The following is a 19199-nucleotide window of genomic DNA, read 5'->3' on the forward strand; positions in this document are numbered from 1 at the left end:
CACCATCCTCACTCCTGCTGCACCTGTCCTGCTTAGAGCCTCGCCTCCCCTGCGGAGCTGGGAAAACCCTCTTCAGCCCTCAAGGCCCGTGTCTGCTCTTGCAGGTTTTCCCAGATGAAATAACCGCTCCCTCTCCTGAGTCACGTCCACGCTTTCTCTGAACTTACTTCATGAATAAAAAAATAAATACCTAAAAAAAAAACCCACTATTTGCTGAGAGCCAACTGTGTCCCGGGTGCCCTCACGCCCATTAGGTCCTCTTCCTAAGTCTGTTTCAGCTCAGAGAGCAGAAGTGATTGGGAATCACTGTGTCCCGAGACGCTCACAATTGTGGACAGAATGCAGGCAGGCCAAGGAACTTCTGAGGCCTGATCGTACAAGTCAGCACCTTGTCCTTGGCTCTGTCTGCCCCCAGTCCCTTCTCCCTGCGGCACCTGCTCTGGGGCGCCCAAGAATTGATGCTTCCAGGCTGTGTGGTGCCGAGGGAGACCCGTGAGAGTCCCTTGGACTGTAAGGAAATCCAACCAGTCCATCCTAAAGGAAATCAGTCCTGAGTATTCACTGGAAGGACTGATGCTGAAGCTGAAGCTCCAGTACTTTGGCCACCTGATGGGAAAACCCAACTCATTTGAAAAGACCCCCATGCTGGGAAAGATTGAAGGCAGGAGGAGAAGGGGACAACAGAGGATGAGATGGTTGGATGGCATCATCGACTCAGTGAACATGAGTTTGGGTGAACTCCGGGAGTTGGTGATGGACAGGAAGGCCTGGCGTGCTGCAGTCCGTGGGGCCGCAAAGAGTCAGACACGCCTGAGCAACTGAACAACGACTCCCCTTTTCTCCAGACACCACCAGGCTGTGGGGAAGCCCAGGCCACACGGGGAGGCCCCGTCTATGTGTCCAGCTCTCAGCCTGCAGCAGCCGCGAGGTGAGCGGGTGAGGCCTCTGAGCATCCAGCCCCCCGTCTTCAAGGAGACCTGTCTGATGTCAAACAGGAGACCAGATGGGAAAACGCACACCGGCTCTGAGGGAAGGAAGCCGCGGTGAGTGGGGTGGTCTGAGACAGCCACTGCAGGCAGAGCGGCCTCAAGGGGGCAAGAGGGGCTGCACGGGGTGACCGCGGGTGTGGCCACCACTGGGCGGAGCTGGTCGTGTGGGCTGCAGTGACCACACCCCATCTCCGTGACCTTAAGACGGTCACTTGCCCTCTCGAGGCTGCCGTTTCCTGGACTGAAACGTGACGAAAACCAAGTTCTGTTCCGCGAGGTTGCCGCAAAGATTCCTGGAGGCACCACGCAGGCGGCCTCCCGCCCCTGAGCAAGCAGCCGAGGAAGCGACGCGTAGCGATGAGTGGAGGCCTGGCCGGGTCGGACCCCCAGCCCACCTGACGGCAGAGCCCACGCTGCCCTCCAGTCGCAAAGGCTCGGGCGCTGGACCGGCAGACGCCTGGGCTCAGGGGTGTGTGCAGGGGCCGGCAGCCTCTGACCAGCCCCGAGTCTCCGTGTTCGGTTTCCCGGGCTGGGAGCTTGGAGTTGCCAGGTTGCGGCATTTACGGACTGAGGCCACGGGCGGGGGCCTCTCTCCAAAGTTAGCGTCTTCACACTGCTTTCCATACACCTGGCCTCCACTACATCCAGCGCGAGGGGATGGTAAAACGGGCCCATCGGGCAGCAAGTGACAGCTGGCCTGACTTTAGTCCTACATCGGAAAGCCGGTGGTGGCATCAACATGCGCTCGGAGGGAAGGCTCCACAGTCAGGTCGTGGGGAGAGAAAACGCACGGATGTCACCGCCCTTGAGAGCCCCTAACCTCGGAGGGCCTGGAACTAGAGAGACCGAGAGAACAGCCGTGCGTGTCTCAGCTTCTGTTCCGGATGCCTGATGCCGCGCAGAGCTGGGGTGGAGGCCCACACCACTTAACACTCTCCCTCTCTCCTTTAATTATTAAAAACATCACCCGGCTTTTGACACCAAGGGTAGATCAGGATGTAGAGACTCGGGCCTTCACCGCCTGCTGTTGAGGATACGCAGTGCGACACCGCCTTGGGAGAGCAACTCTGCAAAGCCCGGCAGAGCTGAAGGGACTCACGCACTGCCCTGGGACGAACCCTACACACTCCACACACGTGTGCAAGGAGAGTGTGCAGGACCACGCACTGCAGCCCTGCCTGGAGCATCAGCAGTGAGAAACCACCAAACTCCATATCAACCGCAGGACAATGGACTGCGTGCTCCACACCAATGAACATGGACACGAGGACTGTACACGGCCGCACGGTGACTCTCACCAGCGAAGACGGGGGTGAAAAGAGCGAGCTGCGTCTTGAACAAATCTGCGCAGCGACGTTCACAGCGGCATCGCTCACAGTAGCCATAAGGTGGAAGCAACGCGAGTCCATCAACAGATGAAGAGACACACCAAACGCAGTGTATGCAGGGAGTGGAATATTACACAGCCTTGAAAGGGAAGCAAATTCGGACACCAGCTACGGTAGGGGTGAACCTTCAGGACACCGAGCCACGTGAGACAAGCCACCCACGAAAGGGCAGATCCTGAAAGGCTCCAGTCAGATGAGGTCCTGCTGCTGAGGTGCCCAGCCGTGTCCAGCTCTTTGCAACCACATGGACTGTAGCCCGCCAGGCTCCTCTGTCCATGGGATTCTTCCAGGCAAGAATACTGGAGTGGGCTGCCATTTCCTACTCCAAGGGCTCTTCCCGGCCCAGGGATCAAACCCATGTCTCTTCTCTCCCCTGCACTGGCAGGCGGGTCCTCTACACGAGCATCAGCTGGGGAGTCCACGAGGTACAGACGGGAGTCACATCCGCAGAGACAGTAGGATCAGCGGCGCAGGGTTTGGGGAGGGGGAGGGGAGCTGGTGTTTCCTGGGGACCACATTTCAGTTTGGGAAAAAGTCCTGGCGATGGCGTGGCGATGGCTACAATAACAGCGTGAATGTGCTTAGCGCCACTGAACAGGACCCTCAACATGTGTAAGACGGTCAATTTTACGTCATGTGTACTTCACTACAATTAAAAAGCTAGAAACAGTAAGCTGCAGATTATGACATCACGCGTGTAAAGTTGCAGGGCTTGTAGAACGATGCCTCGTCTTAGCAAAAGTATAAAAATGAAAAAAAACAAAACAAGAAACCAAAAGTATAAAAATGTGCATGTGCCTGGCGCGCTGCAGTCCCTGCGGCTGCAAAGAGTCGGACACAACTGAGCGACTGAAATTAACTGAACTGAAATGAACACACCAAACGGGCAAGGGAGCGGCTACTGCTGAGGCTTAGCTCTGAGGAATCAGGGTGGGATTCGAGGCGGGTGCATAGGGCCTCCCACCACATCCGAACAGGTTATTTCTAAAGCCAGGTGGTGGGCACACTACTCTACGTGTCTCGTTCTTCTGCCCACCCGAACTGGCCCACTGCCGAGAGTCCCCTGAGGTCCGCCAGACCCTGGGGCCTGCGGACAGGGCCCTGTGCCTCTCACGATGGCCTCTGGGTCGCAGCTAGGGGCTGTGCAGGATGGCCATCGCCCAGGCAGAAGGCACAGGTGCTGAGAACGTTCTGCTGTGCTTTCTCGCTGGAATGAGAATCTCCGCTCTGCTGCAGCCCCAGCCTCTGGCAGGGCTCCAGGATTATTTTACGTGAATTTAAGATCACTAATGAAGAATAATTAACAGCTTCAAGGGAGCCTGGCACACCCTGTGTTTAGAAGTGGTTAATTATGCATTGTCTGCAAAACAGCCTGTTCATACTCCAAAGTTTTGGGTTGCTGTTTTAAACACCAGGATACGTCACCAGGAAAAAAGCCAAGAGGCTCCGTGCGCCGAGTTCCTGGGGTTGGCTCTGTCTGGGCAGGGGCGACCGCGGCTCCCAAAGCCCCGTAAGTGAGGCATCTGAAGTGCTCCCCGGGCACTGGCCCTGCCAGGCCCCCAGGAGCCGTGGCAGGTGGGCGAGCTCCTCCTCCACCCCTGGGGAGCAGTGAGCGCCCCACCAGGACGCGGTCTGGCCATGAAGACTCTCGTCCCTGACTGAAGGGTCACCATTATTTATGGACACGAATCGGTGGAGAGAGGACCGACCCCAGCCTGAGCATCTGCTTGGCTGGCCACGTGCAGCCTGTGAAATCCCTCAGTCCCTCGACGGGCCACATGACTCTGGGCCTGTGACTTCTGCCCCCTGAGTCTCGATTTCTTCACCTGGAGAATGGGACAGTGGCACCCTCCCCTTCACGGGGTTGGTGGGCTTAGAGCTACGCCTCGCACGCAGCAGGTGCTCCGAGCCTCCGCATCGCTGCCCGGCCTGCCTGCCTTTCTAGCCTCATCGCCTGGCCTCCCCCTGACGCCAGGCCCTGACCATTTCTTAACCACGCCAGGCTGCGCCCTACCTCCACACGGCTGCTCGTGCCGTGCTCTCCACCGACTGCACCTTTCCCTGTCTGGAAAAATCCTGCTCCTGCGTTCAGACCCAGCTCAGATGACACCTCCTGTGGGAAGCCTTCCTAGATTTCTCCCTCATGCCATGGGTATTTTTGTGCTCCTGCTATTTACCGCCATCCGTAACCTTCACGGCTTGTGAGTGGGTCTCTTTCTCGTTACAGGCTGGAAGCTCCTTGGGGATGACGTCTTGTTTGTCTTTGCACCTCGAGAAGACCACACCTGCTCTAAGACCATTCCATGGTGGGCGGGGCCAAGAGGGCTCTCAGTGGTTGGCCCTGGAGGCTGAGCCCAGCCTCTCACAGGGACCACGTGACTCCTCTCACAAGTGTGAGACCCCACCCTCAGCACATTCCCAGGCTCTCCACTGTGCAGAGCCGGAGGCCCAGCCCCAGGCCTGGACTCGGGTCCCTAGCACCCCTCTCAGCTCCACGGCTTCTCGCCGGCCCCCACAAAGACCCCTGCCCACTGGAAGCCCCTGGGGTTTCCCACAAGCCTTTCCCTCTGCCCGGAACACCCGTCCTCCCCTCTGGGCCCAGCCGAATCCCGCAGACACGTCGCCGTCTGCTCAGCCGTCACCTCCTCCATGCAGCCCCACACCCAGATCCACGCCTCTCACGGTGTCTGCCTGACCCTGGTGGGGTGGGGCCAGGCTCCCTCCATCCCTCCCGCCCCAGGACCTTGGCGCCCTCCTCGTCTGAGCTGCAGAGCACTTGAGACAGAGTCCACCTTGGAGCAAGAGGGGCCTGGGTCCAAACCCCGCAGTCACACTTGCTTGGCTGCCTGTCCTCGGGTCTCAGCTGCTCAAAGGGGAACTTCAGGACCCCTGTCGCAGTGGGGATAAGGACTGACCACAGCTTGAAGTGCAGCCTTGCAGACACCTAATCACTAACAGTCAGAATGTTCCAGGAGCCCCAGGCCCCTAAGAACAAGCTCCCCGGCTGGCGGGAAGGGTGGGTCCACCTGCACGCGTGGAGGATGCACGCGTCAGACGCACAGTGGACCGCCCTCCCTGGCACCCACCCAACAGCGGGGACCTCCTTTCTGAGGCTGCTGTGAGACCCTCAGACCCGCCACCTTCGCAGAAAGCCCTGGGAGAGAGAAGAAAGGCTCCCACACTTTCCCAGAACTGCTCACATGCCAATAGCTGCGGACGGCACTGAGTGTGTAATCAGGAGAAACGAATTCCCTCGGAAGCACCGGTGCTCTCCCTCGGCCTCCCGCGGGACCCTCTGACCTGGGACCGGCCTTCCCCAGCCAATGTGTGTGTGTGGGCGCGAGCACCTGCGGGGGCTCACGTCTGCGCCCGCGCCACCTCAGGGAGCAGTCCCCAAATACCACACCCGTCACCAGGCCCAAACCCCTACAGGTGGGGCCTTTTGAGGCTCAGAGAGGGAAAGCTGTCTGCCCAAAGTCACACAGCAAGCGCGGGGTTGGGGGGCGGGTCTGAACTTGAACTCCAGGGTCTTCTGACTACTTCCAGACCAGGGACCCCCACCCCGCAGTGCGCCTTCCCACTCCCCAAATAAGTCTCAGAACTCTGCTCGGGAAGCAGCCGTCACACTCTGGAGTCACACGGGCCGTCGGCAAGTTGGCTGTGGACAGTGGCACGGCCGGGCCAGCGTAGAGACGGCCCCGGGGTGGGATCGGGCGGCTCCAGACCTATGCCAGCAGCGAGAACAATGAAGCTCAGCTCGCAACCACAGAGCGCTCAGGGGTGACCCCTCCTCTGCAGAAATCCTACCAGTTTCAGGGCCAGAGGGGCAGGGGGGGCACAGTCAAGCCAAGTTGGCCCGTGGTCCTCAGAGGTCCACAGCAAATGCCCTGGGACAGGGAGGCCCCGCAGTTGTCCACAGGGGCCACAGTCCTGCCAGCCGCGCTGCCCCGTGGCAGAGGCCCTCTCGGGCACCTACCTTTTATAGACTCCGTGCAGAGGCTGCAGGCACAGAAACTGCCAGTAATCCAGGCAAAAGGCCTTGAACTTGAGCATTTTCGCCTTCTGGTCACCAGGACTCAGAGGAGGGCTGACGGAGCTGCAGGACTGGCCGCCTGGCTCCCTGAGGCCGCCTGGGGCCCGCTCACAGGGCCCGGCCCACCAGCCTCTGATACAAAGAGCGGAGCGCACAAAAGCCCGGGCGCTCCTCCACGGGACTCGCCCAGCCGGACTCAGGCTGCCGCGGCTGCTGGGGGCTGCTGCTCCTCGGGGCTCCCCCGGGGGTCCTCAGGCGGAACGAGGGCAGCCCCGGCTATGCTGAGTCGGGGGGGGCCCTGGTCCATCATCCTGGGGGCCTCGAGGCCCGGGGCTCTTGACAGCCGCTCCGAAAGCTCCTTCCAGCCGGGTCCCTGGCTCCCAGTGGCTGCGCTGGCACCTGGAAGGGCGGCAGCCCTGCTGCCTGCCTGGCCCGGAGTGGCCGAGACAGGGGGACCAGGGAGGTATGTGGGTGGGGTTGCAGGTGGGTAGGGGGCAGACGAGAAGTGCCAGCCTCCGTAGCAGGTCAGTTACGTCCGGCGGAATCCCCCGTGAGCGGAAACTCACCACGTCGCCACATGGTGAGCCGGGAGTCCGGCTCTGAAAGGCGGCGGGCAGAGACTGACAGGCCCGCCGCGGTTGCCCGGGTGACGGGGACACACTGATAAAACCTAACATGGAACCTTGATGACAGCCGCTCATTGGCTGCCGGGAGGGGGACTCCCGTCGCCAGCGAGGTGGGGCGGGGGGTGGCTGCGGGGCTGAGGGGCCGTGCCCAGTGGAGCATTGTCGGGCGGGGGGGCGGAGGGGGGGGTGTGTCTGCAGCCCGGGACGCAGTGTCACGGGCAGGACCATGCACAGCCACTGGGCTCCTCCTCACAGGTCCGGCGTCTGCTCCGGACGCCCCGTGGCCCTTCCCCACCCTCCAGCCACGGGGACCTCAAGATGTCAACCCTCTGTTCCACGGGGTCCGCTGCCTGCCATCCTCAGAACAGAGGCCGAGCTCCCGCTCGCCCAGCAGCCCTCGGGGCCCTGGCTCCTGCCTCCTGCTGTCTGACTGCTCCCCCAGGCCCCCTCAGGCCCAGGAACCCGCCCCCTAGGCCAGCGCTCCTCTCCACCCACCAGGTCCTACAGCCAGCACCGCCTGGAGGCCTCCTCCGCCGTCGGAGCCCCTGACACCCGCCCTCAATGTCTCCTGACGTCCTATCCCCCCAGCGGATCCCGTAGATTTTACCGCATTCTCCTCCCAACTGCTGTGAGAGCGTCCCAGCTCCACCCGGCCCAGCGCCTGGCCCGCTGCGGGTGCCCAGCGCTTGCTGCAGGAGCGGAGGGTCTTGCAGCAGAGTGGAAGGGTCCCCCTGGGCGCGCCACAGTCACCCCGCCTGCTACTTGGGTCCCGGGTTTGTTCAGTATAGGTCCCACGGCATCCTAGTGAGACCTCATCCTTGCATGTGAGGGACGACGTTCCGGCCCGTCGGCCTCAGACTGGAGCTGGTGCCCCCAGAGCGCTGGGCACGCAGGGCCCGTGCAGGCTGCTGGTGTCCCGGGGCCTGGTCCCAGCTCACACTGCCTCCCCCGAGCCCTGGTCTCCATCAGCAGCAGATCAGCTGACCCGAGAGCACCTCTCTCCCTCCCCTCCCCCTGGTGAGTCTGCCCTACAGGGTCCCCAGGGGATGCTGGCCGGGCCTGGAGACATGGGGGCTGCAGAGACGTGAGCGACACTACAGGCCCGTAGACCCCGGGCCACCCCCCAGAGCACAGGACGCCCCCCGGGAGTGAGCGCCCCCAGGGCACAGGACGCCCCCCGGGAGTGAACGCTCCCCAGGGCACAGGACGCCCCCCAGGAGTGACCCGGCCCAGCGGCTCTGCTGAGCGGCTGTTGGAAGTGCTGCGGTGGACGGCTGGAAGGGAAGGCCTTCACGACCGTTCAGTTGAGCCCCCGAGGCACGAGTGGGCCGCGTGGGGCCTGGCGAGGGCTGGGCAGCATCTCCAGGCTGGCCGGGAGGACGGAGCGGGGAGGGGGGGCACTGAGGGGAGGGGGAGGGCCCAGAATGTTGCCGTGGGGCCGGCCTCCCAGGCGCCGCCCGCCCCTCCCCCAGTGGACATCAGCTTCCCTCTCACGCCCGGTGGAGGAAGCCGGCTGCGCCTCTGAAAGGAGGCGATTCCTGGCTGGAACCTTTGTTCCCAAGTTCCCAGGCTGTGAGCGGGCCTCCGGGGCACCAGAGCCCGAGGGCCTGCTTTCTCAGAAGCCCCCCCAGAGCGGCAGAGCCCAGGGCACCGCTGGGCAAACAGGGCTAGGCAGAGCGGGAGGCGGAGGGGCCCGTCCCGGGGCTGGCACCAACATCCCTCTGGTCCCCGGACCTCAGCCTCCTCATCTGAGAAATGGGCCTGCTGTGCCTCGGCCCACCTGTGTCCCCAGCGGACGGGGACACATGGCGTTAGCGGCTGCCGCTCCTCCAGACAGTGGCTCATCCCTCGCCCCTTCCTTCTGCTGTTACACGACACCTCCTCCAAGACGCCTTCCCTGACTACCCCCTATCAGTATGCCTTCCCGCGTATGTGTGTGTGTGTGGGGGGGGGGGGGGGGGCTCAGCCATATTCAACTCTTTGCAACCCCACGGACTATAGCCTGCCACACTCCTCTGTCCGTGAAATTTTCCAGGCAAGGATACTGAAGTGGGTGACTGTTTTCTTTTCCAGGGATTGAACCTTAGCTTCTTGCATCTCCTGCACGGGCAGGCAGATGGTTTACCAGTGGGTCACCTGGGAAGCCCTCACGAGGCCATTTACCCTTCTTTCCTTTTCTTCAGCGCACTCTTGGACAAACGCTGTTGCTGCCATCAAGCCCTCAGCCATGCAGCAGCCCCTTGAAGGTGCGCCCTGAGGGGACTCAGGATGGAGGAAAACTGGAGGCCTGCTCGAGACTGTTAAGGTGCACGTCTCAGAAATAAACTCGAGGGGCCCTGAGTCAGGCGCCGCCCCCACCCACATACAGGAGCTCTACAGTCAATAACTTGCTGCGTCTGTTTTCCTGTGATTAGCAGTCACCTTGGATGCTACGCCACGGTTTCTCCCAGGAGAAGCCCTATCGATGCTGGCTCCTCCCTGACCTCGAGGGGCAGTCCCTGAGGGTGGAGGCCACCTCCGGGGCTACAGTCCTCAGTAAGGTCCAGATGAGACGCAACACGCAACGGGTGGGCTGTGCCTGTTCCTTCAGTCAGCACACTTGCCACCACCTGACGTACTATGTTGAAACTTCCTTTCTCTGCCTGGTTGCTCCCTGACACAGTAGCTGTGCAAAGGCAGTGGGAGGGGTCGCCGTGGTTTCCCACGCTCCCTGCAGCTGTGGGGGCCCAGAAAATAACGGCTCAGAAGGGGGGCCCAGGGGCCTGCTGTCTTTGCTCCCCGAGGGCGTGGGGAGGGGTCGTGGCCCGTGGGGTCGAGTGTGACCAGCCTTGAGGGCTGGTGGTCATTGCGGCCACTTCCTGACCGTGAGCGTGACCACACAGGTGCCAACGCGGGGCTGCGGCCGTGAGTGCGTGTGAACCCACGTGCAGAGGGACGGTGGGAGGGTCCAAGTGTGGAAGCGCGGCAGGGAGGGAACGTTCACGTTCTGCAGTCTGTGTGTGTGTGTGTGTGTGTGTGGTTGTGGGAGAGGGGTGTGCTACAGTGTCAGGCGGAGTCACACCGGGATCTGAGTTCAAGCCCTGGCTCTGCTCACACTGACTGTCCTGAACAAGCACAGTCTGCGAAGTGGGCGGAGAGCTCCTCGCAGCCGTGGGGCGGTGGGACACTGCCTGGAAGCGACAGTGTTCCGTGCTCTGGGTGTGGCACGGCCGTTTACACCTCGGCACTAGTGTGCAGGCGCGAGCGGGCCACCCTGCCCTGTACTCCGCTCCCCGCCCCTGAGGGTGCCCAGCCCCAAGCCGCTCAGGGAAGCCGAGCCCCCGGGCCCTCGGAGCCCTTGAAGCCTGCGGGGTCGGAGCCAGTCACTACAGCCGCCTCCCCTGTGTCGCGCCCGCAGGCGGGGCCCAGCCCTGCTGGACTGACCCCTGTCCGGGTCCATGGGCCCCTCTCACCGAGCTGAGGCCCCAGTGGGGCTCCGCTGCAGGCCCCGCTCGCCCCCCTGGCCCTGTGGCCACGTGCACTTGGCAGGGCTGCACAAAGCCTGCCCTCTCCCGGGAGCAGGCACCTCAGCCCACTTCCGGTCACCCCCTCGTGCAGCACAGACCTCCCCACACCCCCCACAAGCCACCCGCTCAGGACATGCTGCAGGGTCCTGCTCTCTCACGCCCACCTGCTGCCCAGTCCAGGGGGCTTCCCCTACACGACAGTCTCTAGACCTCTGTCCTGAAAACGTCTCACAGAAGCATCAAGACACAAGACCCTCACGCCAGCCACCCCCGCAACCTCTGCCAAGTACGGTGCAGAAGCGGAGAGCAACCGGCAGCTTCTCCCTGGGGCCGCAGCCCTGGTCGTCAGGGGAACCGCAGCGGCAGACCAGCCCGCGGGGGACCATCAGCCCCGGCCCGCTGAGGGGCACTGCGCTCAGCTGGGATGCTGGGGGGGGCCACCCTGGTCTGCAGGGGAGGTACTGGCACTGCCTCTGCCCCCTGGGGGTGTTTCAGTGACAAGTGGGGGCTAATTTCCCTGACGGGACCCTCGGGGCCCACCGCGGGCACAGATGCAGGGAGCGGGCCAGTGGCTCTGAGCAGGCCCACGATGGACGCGCGACGGTACCTGTATCGGTCCGTGGAGAGGCTGCTTCCGGTCTCCAGGGAGCTCCTGAGGTGGCAGAAGTGAGACAGGATTACCAGCAACCCCAGACAACCTTGCCCCTCCCCGCGGGGCCCACACCAGCTCAGGCCGCCCCTGGAAGGCCCCGGTCAGCTCCCGGGGGAAGGCCTTAGGGCCCGCATGCAAGAGACCATGCGCTTCCTTTCCCTCTGACAGGTCAGCGGGGACACTGCCCTGCGCCCTCCCCACCTGCCGGTGCAGGGCTTGGTCCAAGGGCTTCCTGTTCAGTGGGGAAGCCGAGGCTTGAGGCCCCGCAGGGCGGCTCTCTGCAGGCAGCGCTGCACCCGGGGGTGGGGCCTGGGGCTGCCCACGCGCCCCCGACCACAGACCGCCGCTTCCCAGCACGAGCTGGCCTGTGCCTCCTCACCTGCTCTCACCCTCCCTGCTCCTGCAACGGGCCTGTCACTCCTGCCCCAGGGCCTTTGCACCTGCGGCTCCACCCCCCTCACACTCGGCCAGGCCCTCCCTGACTGCCTAGAGCAGCTCCCCAGCCCGGCCCTCACTGCTCCGTGTGCTCCCTCAGCGCCCGCGTCGGCGGGGCTGAGCCGTCCATCCGCGCTCACTGCTGTCTGCCCGTCACAAGCCGCTCCTGAAAGCAGGGCCTGCCTGCTGCCCCACCGGGGGGGGCCAGTCGCGGCCACGACGGTGCCTCCTCTGACCTGTCACCCCAACGTGGCCGGAGGGGCAGAGGGTAGTCGGAGGGGAGGGGGCCCTCCCCCGCCTGAGAGGGAACAGGCTCCGAGACGGAAAGTGCTGCGCATCCGACACTCTGGGGCCGGGCAGCCCCGACATCGGTGTGTTTGCCCGAGACCAGCCTGTCTGCCCCAAAGAGGCTGGGGCACCATGGGGAGGGCCACCTGCCGCACGCTGGCAGCCTCGGCCGTGAGGTGTCCAGCTCTGGGTCCGGGCTCTGAGTGAGCCTACCTGGGCTCAGACGTCACCCCACCCAGCCACGCAAACTGGAACAAGCGCCCCTCTCAGCCTGTGTCCTCATTTGTGAAGCGGAGGAGGATAAAGCTCTCGTAGGCAAGCACATCTGAAACGTCGTGTCTGTTGGCCCCACCTGGCGCCGTGCCAGCGACCCTGGCTTCACAGTGGGGACGCCCACGAGGCGGGGCCAGCTCCCCAGCACAGCCCAGCCCGGCCCGGCGGCCCTGGGGAGCGGCTGCTGGACGCAGGATGTGCCCCCGGAGGCCGCGTCCTCGGCTATACCCCTCCTCCGTTGCCACACTGCTCCCCAAGCGGGCAGCCCTCCCGCCCTGACTGCCCCGCAGGCCTTTTCCCACCAAACGCCCAGACATCCAGGGCATCTGCTGGGAGTGGCCTGAGCTTGGCACTGAGGGCCCAGCTTTTCCGGGCCACCGCTGGGCGCCCACCATGGGTCATCTGAGCTTCGGCCTCGTCTCCCATTCTGTGTGTCCCCTCTGACTTGCGATTCGGCTACTTCAGGTCCAGCGAAAGCATCGCTGGTGGCCGGACGCCACGAGCTGCAGAGCAGACTCCCCAGGATTGTCCCCAGGTGGCCCCTTCTCTTGCCTCCAATGAAGAGACTGCAGGCGGCTCCCCCTCCCCGGACCCAGAGTCCCGCCACTCCGGGGCTTTACCCCAGCTGCCCAGCAGCTCTGCCTGTGTGTCCACAGGCCTGGCCAGGGTCGGGCAGAACAGAGGACGTGGGTGGCGTGTCAGGAGGCCCCCTCGGGCACTGCCCTGGACGGTCACCGTCCTGTGCCCGTGCTGGGGTGGACAAAGGCATTCTAGGATGGAGAGGGGGTGGCCAGGCACGCCTTCCTACGCCCTTCCAGGCTGGGAACTGGGCTGGGACCCGTGCCGGGAGAGGTGAGGAACTTTGGTCCCTAGGAAGCCCCAAGTCCAGACAATCGCCCCACCCGGCTGCTCAGACACGGAGGAGCCACGTGAGGCAGCGCCGGTGTGACGTGTCAGGGACGCAGCCACGGGCTGGGGTTCCTGGAGCCCAGGGCAGCCGTGCCACAAGCTGAGGGGCCTGCTCCCACCTGAGTCCTGCTCCAACGACATCCTGAGAGCACAGCGACCCCCCGGGCGGGCCGCAGAGAGCATACCGAACGCTAGACCCTTTTTCCAAATGCGTCCTCGCCTAAACTGCGCGAACCTCGAAGGTACCTGGACTCATAACCCACCCTCCCCCTTTACAAACGCTGACCTTGCAGCTCAGGGGCTCCCGTGCCTGGGACACCATTCCATCCCCTCTCTCTTGACCCTGCAGCCAACTCCTATTCACCCTCCAAAACCCTGCTCACGTGTCAACGCCTTTGGGCAGACGTGTCTACTCTGTCCCCCAGTCAGAACCCGTCCTTCCCATTTTCCTTGCTGCCCCCTTCCCTATCCCCTCTTCTCTCTCCCCCTCCTCTAGTGACGTATTTTTGAGCAGTCCCTATGGACTGGGCGTTGGTCGACCAGCGTCACCTCACGTGGCCTGTCGTGACACTCGGGACCGAGGTACGGAAGGAGGCGCAACAACCCCCTCCAGGCAGCAGAGTCACCTGCCGGGCAGGTCAAGATGCAGACCTGGCCTTCCCGGGCCAGCCCAACCCCGGGGCTCCCCTTCCTCCTCGCCATGTCCTGCCTATCCTGGGGGGCCCTGGGTGGCCTGGCCCCCTGGGCAGCCCCCCTCACGGTGTGCACTGACCCGACAGCCCAGCTGGGTCGGGCTCTGAGTGGGGACCGTCCCGCCTCTGCCCTGAGCCCAGCTGGGTCCCCGCAGCCTTCAGAGCCACGGCCTCAGGCCCACTCTGCCCATCACCCTCCTCCCGATTAGCCCAGCGGCCGCTGGGAGGGGCACGGCCCAGCGCCTGGACTGGGAACCCACAGCCTGGGGCGTGCTGGAGCCCCCCGTGCCTTGGCCTCCCCCTCGGAACGCGGGGTGGCAGTCACACAGTCGCTGTGGAGAAGCGCCTGGGAAACCAGAAGGTGCTGGGCAGGCGTATCTGCCCGACCACACGCTACTGTGGGGTCACATCCAGCGGTGCTCGGGGGACGTGAGAGCCGCAAGGTGAACTCCAGACCCAATGGGGCTGGGCTGCAGAGGCCGGCTCTGCTGCAGGCCAGCTGTGTGGCCTCGGCAAGTCGATGGACCTCTCCGCGTCTCAGTTCACGGTCCTCGTTTACCGAGTCCGAGGAAGATTAGACAGGATGGTACGTTTACGGCCCTGGGAGCAGTGCCAGCCAGTCAGTGTTCCATGAATCCAGCTACGACCAGCGGAGGACCCCAAACAGCAGCCTATCACGTCACAGGTCAGAGGAAGCTGTGAGCAGACGCCACAGGTGACCCGTTAGCGTGCTGCATTAACACACCGACTCTGTGCGGCCAGCTGCCTCTTTTACCCACATAAACAAAGCCCCCGTTACGGTCTTGGGGGAAACGGGGTCTGGGGGCGAGTCATCCTGTGTCGTGGGCTCTTACTGCGGGGTAGTGGCGCCCGGTCCAGAGCCGTCTGCCCTGCCGTGCCTCGCTGTGCCCAGATGTCAAAGGAGCTCAGGGGGCCCCGGGACCCGGCAGGCTGGGCCAGCCAGCCAGGGCTCCAGCCCCGCTCCCGCCTCCAGCGCGGGCTCGGGGAGACGGCCGTTCCAGCCATCACTGCACAGGGCATTGTGCCCTGGGACAGTCCTTCCCTGAAGGCCCCGCCCCAGCCCCACTGGACCAGACTCCAGCGGAGGCCACTTCCTCCCCTTCAGAGTGAACTGGGCGTGGCTCCAAACAGCGCCCGGCCACCTACCAAGTTTGGCAACAGGAAAGACAGCACGTGCTGAACATCGGGAGAGGGGCCCCTGGGTGTGGGGAGTGGGGGGCAAGGGCAGCGATTGGCAGGGCCCGAGGGGGCTTCCTGGGGCGCTGTCTGGCTTCTGCTCGGGGATCTGCGTGCTGGCTACCGGAAGTGTTCCGTTTGTGACAATTCACCTAGCCGTACACTGGATTCCAATAAATCTTTACTGGATTTACACTAAAAACAAAACAGAAAACGCCTGGTTCAGCCCCAGCCCGCAGCAGGAAAAACCCAAGTCCTCGCAGCCAGTGTCCATCCCCTCCGGCCACCCGCTTCCTCCCGCTGCAGCTGTGTGGCCTTGGGAAAACCCTTGCCCTTCTCTGGCCTTGGTTTCCCTCTGCAGAGCTGCAGGCCCAGGCTGTGCAGTAGACACACGGGACGCTTCTTAGAAACACAGGGGGACTGACACCTGGGCCCAAATCCAGACCACTTAGCCCGAACCTCTGGCGTCGCGCTCCTGTACCTTGCGTGTTGTTTTAAGAACTCTTCACTTTGAAATAACCGCAGGTTCACAGCAAGATGTACCCCAGCCTCCCCCACTGATAACACTGAACGTAAAAACAGGCGTCAGGCCCTCAGCCGCTGCAGCTGCCCAGACAGCTTTACCACGTGTGCAGCTTTGCGTGACCCCCACCTACGCTCAAGCCCCAGGACCACCCACCGCAGGGCACTCACACCCACCCCTCCCTGCAGAGCCACACCCCCTCCTCCCCAATCCTGCGCCCCCACAGCCACCCATCCGCCCGTCATCCTGTCGTTTCAGGCTGTTACCACAAACAGAATCACACAGGATGGCTTTTCAGCACTGGCTTCTTTTTCACTCCGTGTAATTCCCTGGAGGTTTGATTCCAACTGTTCCTGTATCAACAGTCCTTTCCTCTTGACAGCTGGACGGCACCCACCACACGGACGTACCACCGTCTGTCTATCTATATCCCCCCCGCCCCACACACACCCCAGGAAGGACGCTGCGGCAGGTTCCAGGCCGGGGGGCTGTCAGGGATAGAACTGCCCTGAACCTTCTCCGACGGGTTTCAGTGTGAACCCAGGTCTTCCTTCCTCTGGATCAAAGGGCGTTTGCTAAGAGTGCATGTCCCCCGAGCCCCCCAGCGAGCTGTCTCCCAGAGGGGCCGTGCGGGCGGGACCCGGCCCCCAGCCTCCGGGCCGGCCTGGCATGTGGCCCCGGCCCCACTTCCGGGCGTTCTGACACCTCGCTGTGGTTTCTGTTCGAGTTCTGACGGCTCACGGCGCTGACCGTGGTGTCACGCGCTTACCCGCCTCCGCACGCCTTGTTTGGGGGAGTGCAGATGTCCTGTGTGTTCCCACAGCTCCCCAGATGCATCTAACCCGGAACCAGCCAACTCCCCAGGGCCCCCTGAGCTCTAGAAAGTTCTGTCAGATTGAGAAAGAACACCTTCGCCGGTGTAAGGCTTCTTCCGGGCACACTGTGCTTTCTGGAAGGGCCCGGGCGGGGTTCTGCCCACCATGGCTCTGGGCTGGAGGGCGACTGTCCGCTCCTGAGAAGGAAAGGGAGGCCGCGGAGAGCAGGGTCGGGGCGGGCAGAGGGCAGGCCACCCCGCCCGGGAGCCCCTCCAGGCCTGCAGCGGAGGCAGCTAGAGGCACGGGCGCCTCCACTGCTGACGGGCCCTGGGTGTTGGGGTTCTTTGTGGAATTTACCTCCATTTCCAGAGGGGCGGGCAGGCCGCACGCCTCCGTCTTACTAAAAAGGAAGCACATGCCCACTGCACCAACAGCAGGAAAGAGCAGCTGGGCACAGCGAGGAGACAGTGCCTGCCTTCCAGCCCAGGCACTGCGGGGTCTGAGGGCGTCTCAGAGCCCGGCCGCGGCCACAGCGTGTGCCCGGACGGGGGCTGGGCACAAAAGCACACTCTGTTCCGCAACCCACGCTCCCCTCCCGCACTCAACACCTCACGTCTTCCGGTCGTCAAACGCTCCTCTGCGTCACCCTCAGGAAGCGGCAGGGAACCCCGGGCACACCTCTTACTGCCCGCATGGAGGGGGCGTCGGCTGTCTGGTCAGTGAGGCCTCTGTGCAGGTGGCGGACGTGCACTCAGGACCCAGCCCTGGACTTTCGGGGTCACAGGGTGGGATGTGTTCTCGACTCCGAGGCAGGCCCATGGGCTGGACGACACATGGGGCAGGGACGGGTGAGTCATCCCGGCCGCCCCTGGGGCTCCCGAAGTTTCTGTCGCCCCTGAGCCCCCGGGCAGCTGGACAGTGGGCACTGGGCCGGGCGGGGCTCACCCCTCACGGCTGCCCCATGTGCAGTCCCTTCTGCTCCGGGGCTCTAGGGCAGGGCGCAGAGAGGGGAGGCGGGGCAGGCGCCCTGAGGGTCCGTCCGACCTCCCCGCAGGCGGAGCCGCTGCCTCACGCCACCACCCGGGTGCCCCGATCATATCAGCCCCAGGCTCCTGGTCTGTGGTATGGGGCTACCGCCTGCCCCGGAGACTCCAGGGCGCCTCTCTGGAGCCGACGGGGCAGGGACCTGGGGGAGTGCCATAAAAACCAGCCTTCGCGGCCAGCTGCCCTGCCCAGGCCCCCAGCTCCGGGCCCGGCCCCCCTCGGAGAAAGCCACAGAGGCTCTGCCCACCCGCCCTGCCTTCCTGTGCCGGCTCTGGGCCTTGGACAGACCTGCCCGTGGGCACATGGGGTGACTGTCCTTAGGCCGGCCTCCACACCCTCCGGCCTGCCAGGAGTCTAGGAGACTGCCAGGGGAGGGGTGTCCCTGCCCAGACCCCTGGGCCTCGGGACAGCGGTGTGGAAAGGGAGCTCAGGGGGCAGGCAGGCGCCCTGGGCGAGACCCGGTGTGGGCACCACGCCCATCTCCGGGAAGGCGGGCACTCCGACCAGGCGTGCCAGACAAGGGGGCCACGGCGGGGCTCCCCTCGGCCCCTGCTCAGAAGAGTCTGCAGAAGCGGTGACTCTGAGCCCAGGCCTCGGCTCCGCGGGGTTGGGTGCAGGGGTTCAGCACAGCCAGGGTCCGGGCTTGTTCAGGGGAGGGTCCCCAAAGGGGCAAGATGGGACACGGGGCACCAGGCTGGGAACCTGCCGCAGGGACAGAGGCTTGGACAGGGAGCCCCTGACCACACTTGCCTGCCAGGAGCACCCTGAGACCCCAGCCTCCGTAACCCTGAGGCTCCCACCAAGACTTTCTTGCTGAGGCAGACACTGGCTGAGGGGCCGGGGCCGCCGGCCAGGGTGTGTCCAGCCTCCCTGTCTGCTGGGAGTGGGCTGAAGCCTTGCCACGTGGCTGGGAGCCTGGCCAGACCTGTGGCCTTGGGTGTGGAGTCTGGGAGGGCCGTCCTGACACCCCGGACCTGGTTCACTGACGGTCAGGGGGCAGAGATGCCTCAGTCCAGACCGGCTGGGGTGGGGGTCAGACCATGCCACACCCCTCTTCAGACACTCCTCCTCGAGTCTGCCTGGGGACCTGTTGCTACGACAGCTCCCATTTTACAGATGAGAAAACTGAGGCTGAGACCTGCCTGAGGCCGCCCAGCTGGCGAGCAGCCCCACCTCGATCCGGACCTGGTCCCTCGCCCTCTGATCCAGGGTCCCCACCATCTGCAGCCATTAGGCAGCTGACCCCAACCAGGACATCCTGACCCCACTCACCCTCCACATCCTGAGGGCAGCCCTTCACTGGCGGGTTGGTGGTGTTCCATCAGATCCCGGAAAACAAGCCAACTCACCCCCAAATCCACCATTTTATACACTTTTCAAATAAGTAAGGCGTGGACTTCCCTGGTGATCCAGGGGCGAAAAATCTGCTCGCCGCTGCAGTGGGCGCGGTTCAATCCCTGTTCCGGGAACTAATCCCACAAGCCGCGGGGCAGCTAAGCAACGGGGAAGACACGGCGAGCCAAAAGTAAATTAAAAAGTAGGGCACTCTCGCGGCTCAAAAACACAATGCAAAAAGATACCCAGAGGAAAGGCCCCTCCCAAAGGCCCCGCGCCCACCTGCCTCCCAGGGAGGCTTCTGCCCCTCAGGGAGTGCCCGCCACGAGCTTCCAGGCCTCTCCACAGAAATTCCTAGAGCAAACACAAGCAGTCAGGAACACAGTGATGTCTGACTCGGGAAGGGTGGACCCCGGGTCCACAGCCCCTCCGGGTGTGGGGTGAAGGGCAGGCCCCACCCAATGGCAGGGCGAGGCCGGAGGACCCTAACTGGA

The 19199-nt window shown here is 63.8% G+C and overlaps 1 protein-coding gene across 1 annotated transcript in view; it reads right to left on the reverse strand.

Moving 5' to 3' along the window:
• Window positions 1-19199, reverse strand: part of IQSEC1 (IQ motif and Sec7 domain ArfGEF 1) — a 275586-nt gene that overhangs the window by 106505 nt on the left and 149882 nt on the right. The window contains exon 3 of the mRNA XM_052655387.1: window positions 11150-11194. Coding sequence (XP_052511347.1) covers window positions 11150-11194 — 45 coding nt within the window. The remainder of the gene's footprint in view (window positions 1-11149; window positions 11195-19199) is intronic.

The sequence above is a fragment of the Budorcas taxicolor genome, chromosome 1 (genome assembly GCF_023091745.1).
Source record: "Budorcas taxicolor isolate Tak-1 chromosome 1, Takin1.1, whole genome shotgun sequence".
Classification (NCBI taxonomy): Eukaryota; Metazoa; Chordata; class Mammalia; order Artiodactyla; family Bovidae; genus Budorcas; species Budorcas taxicolor.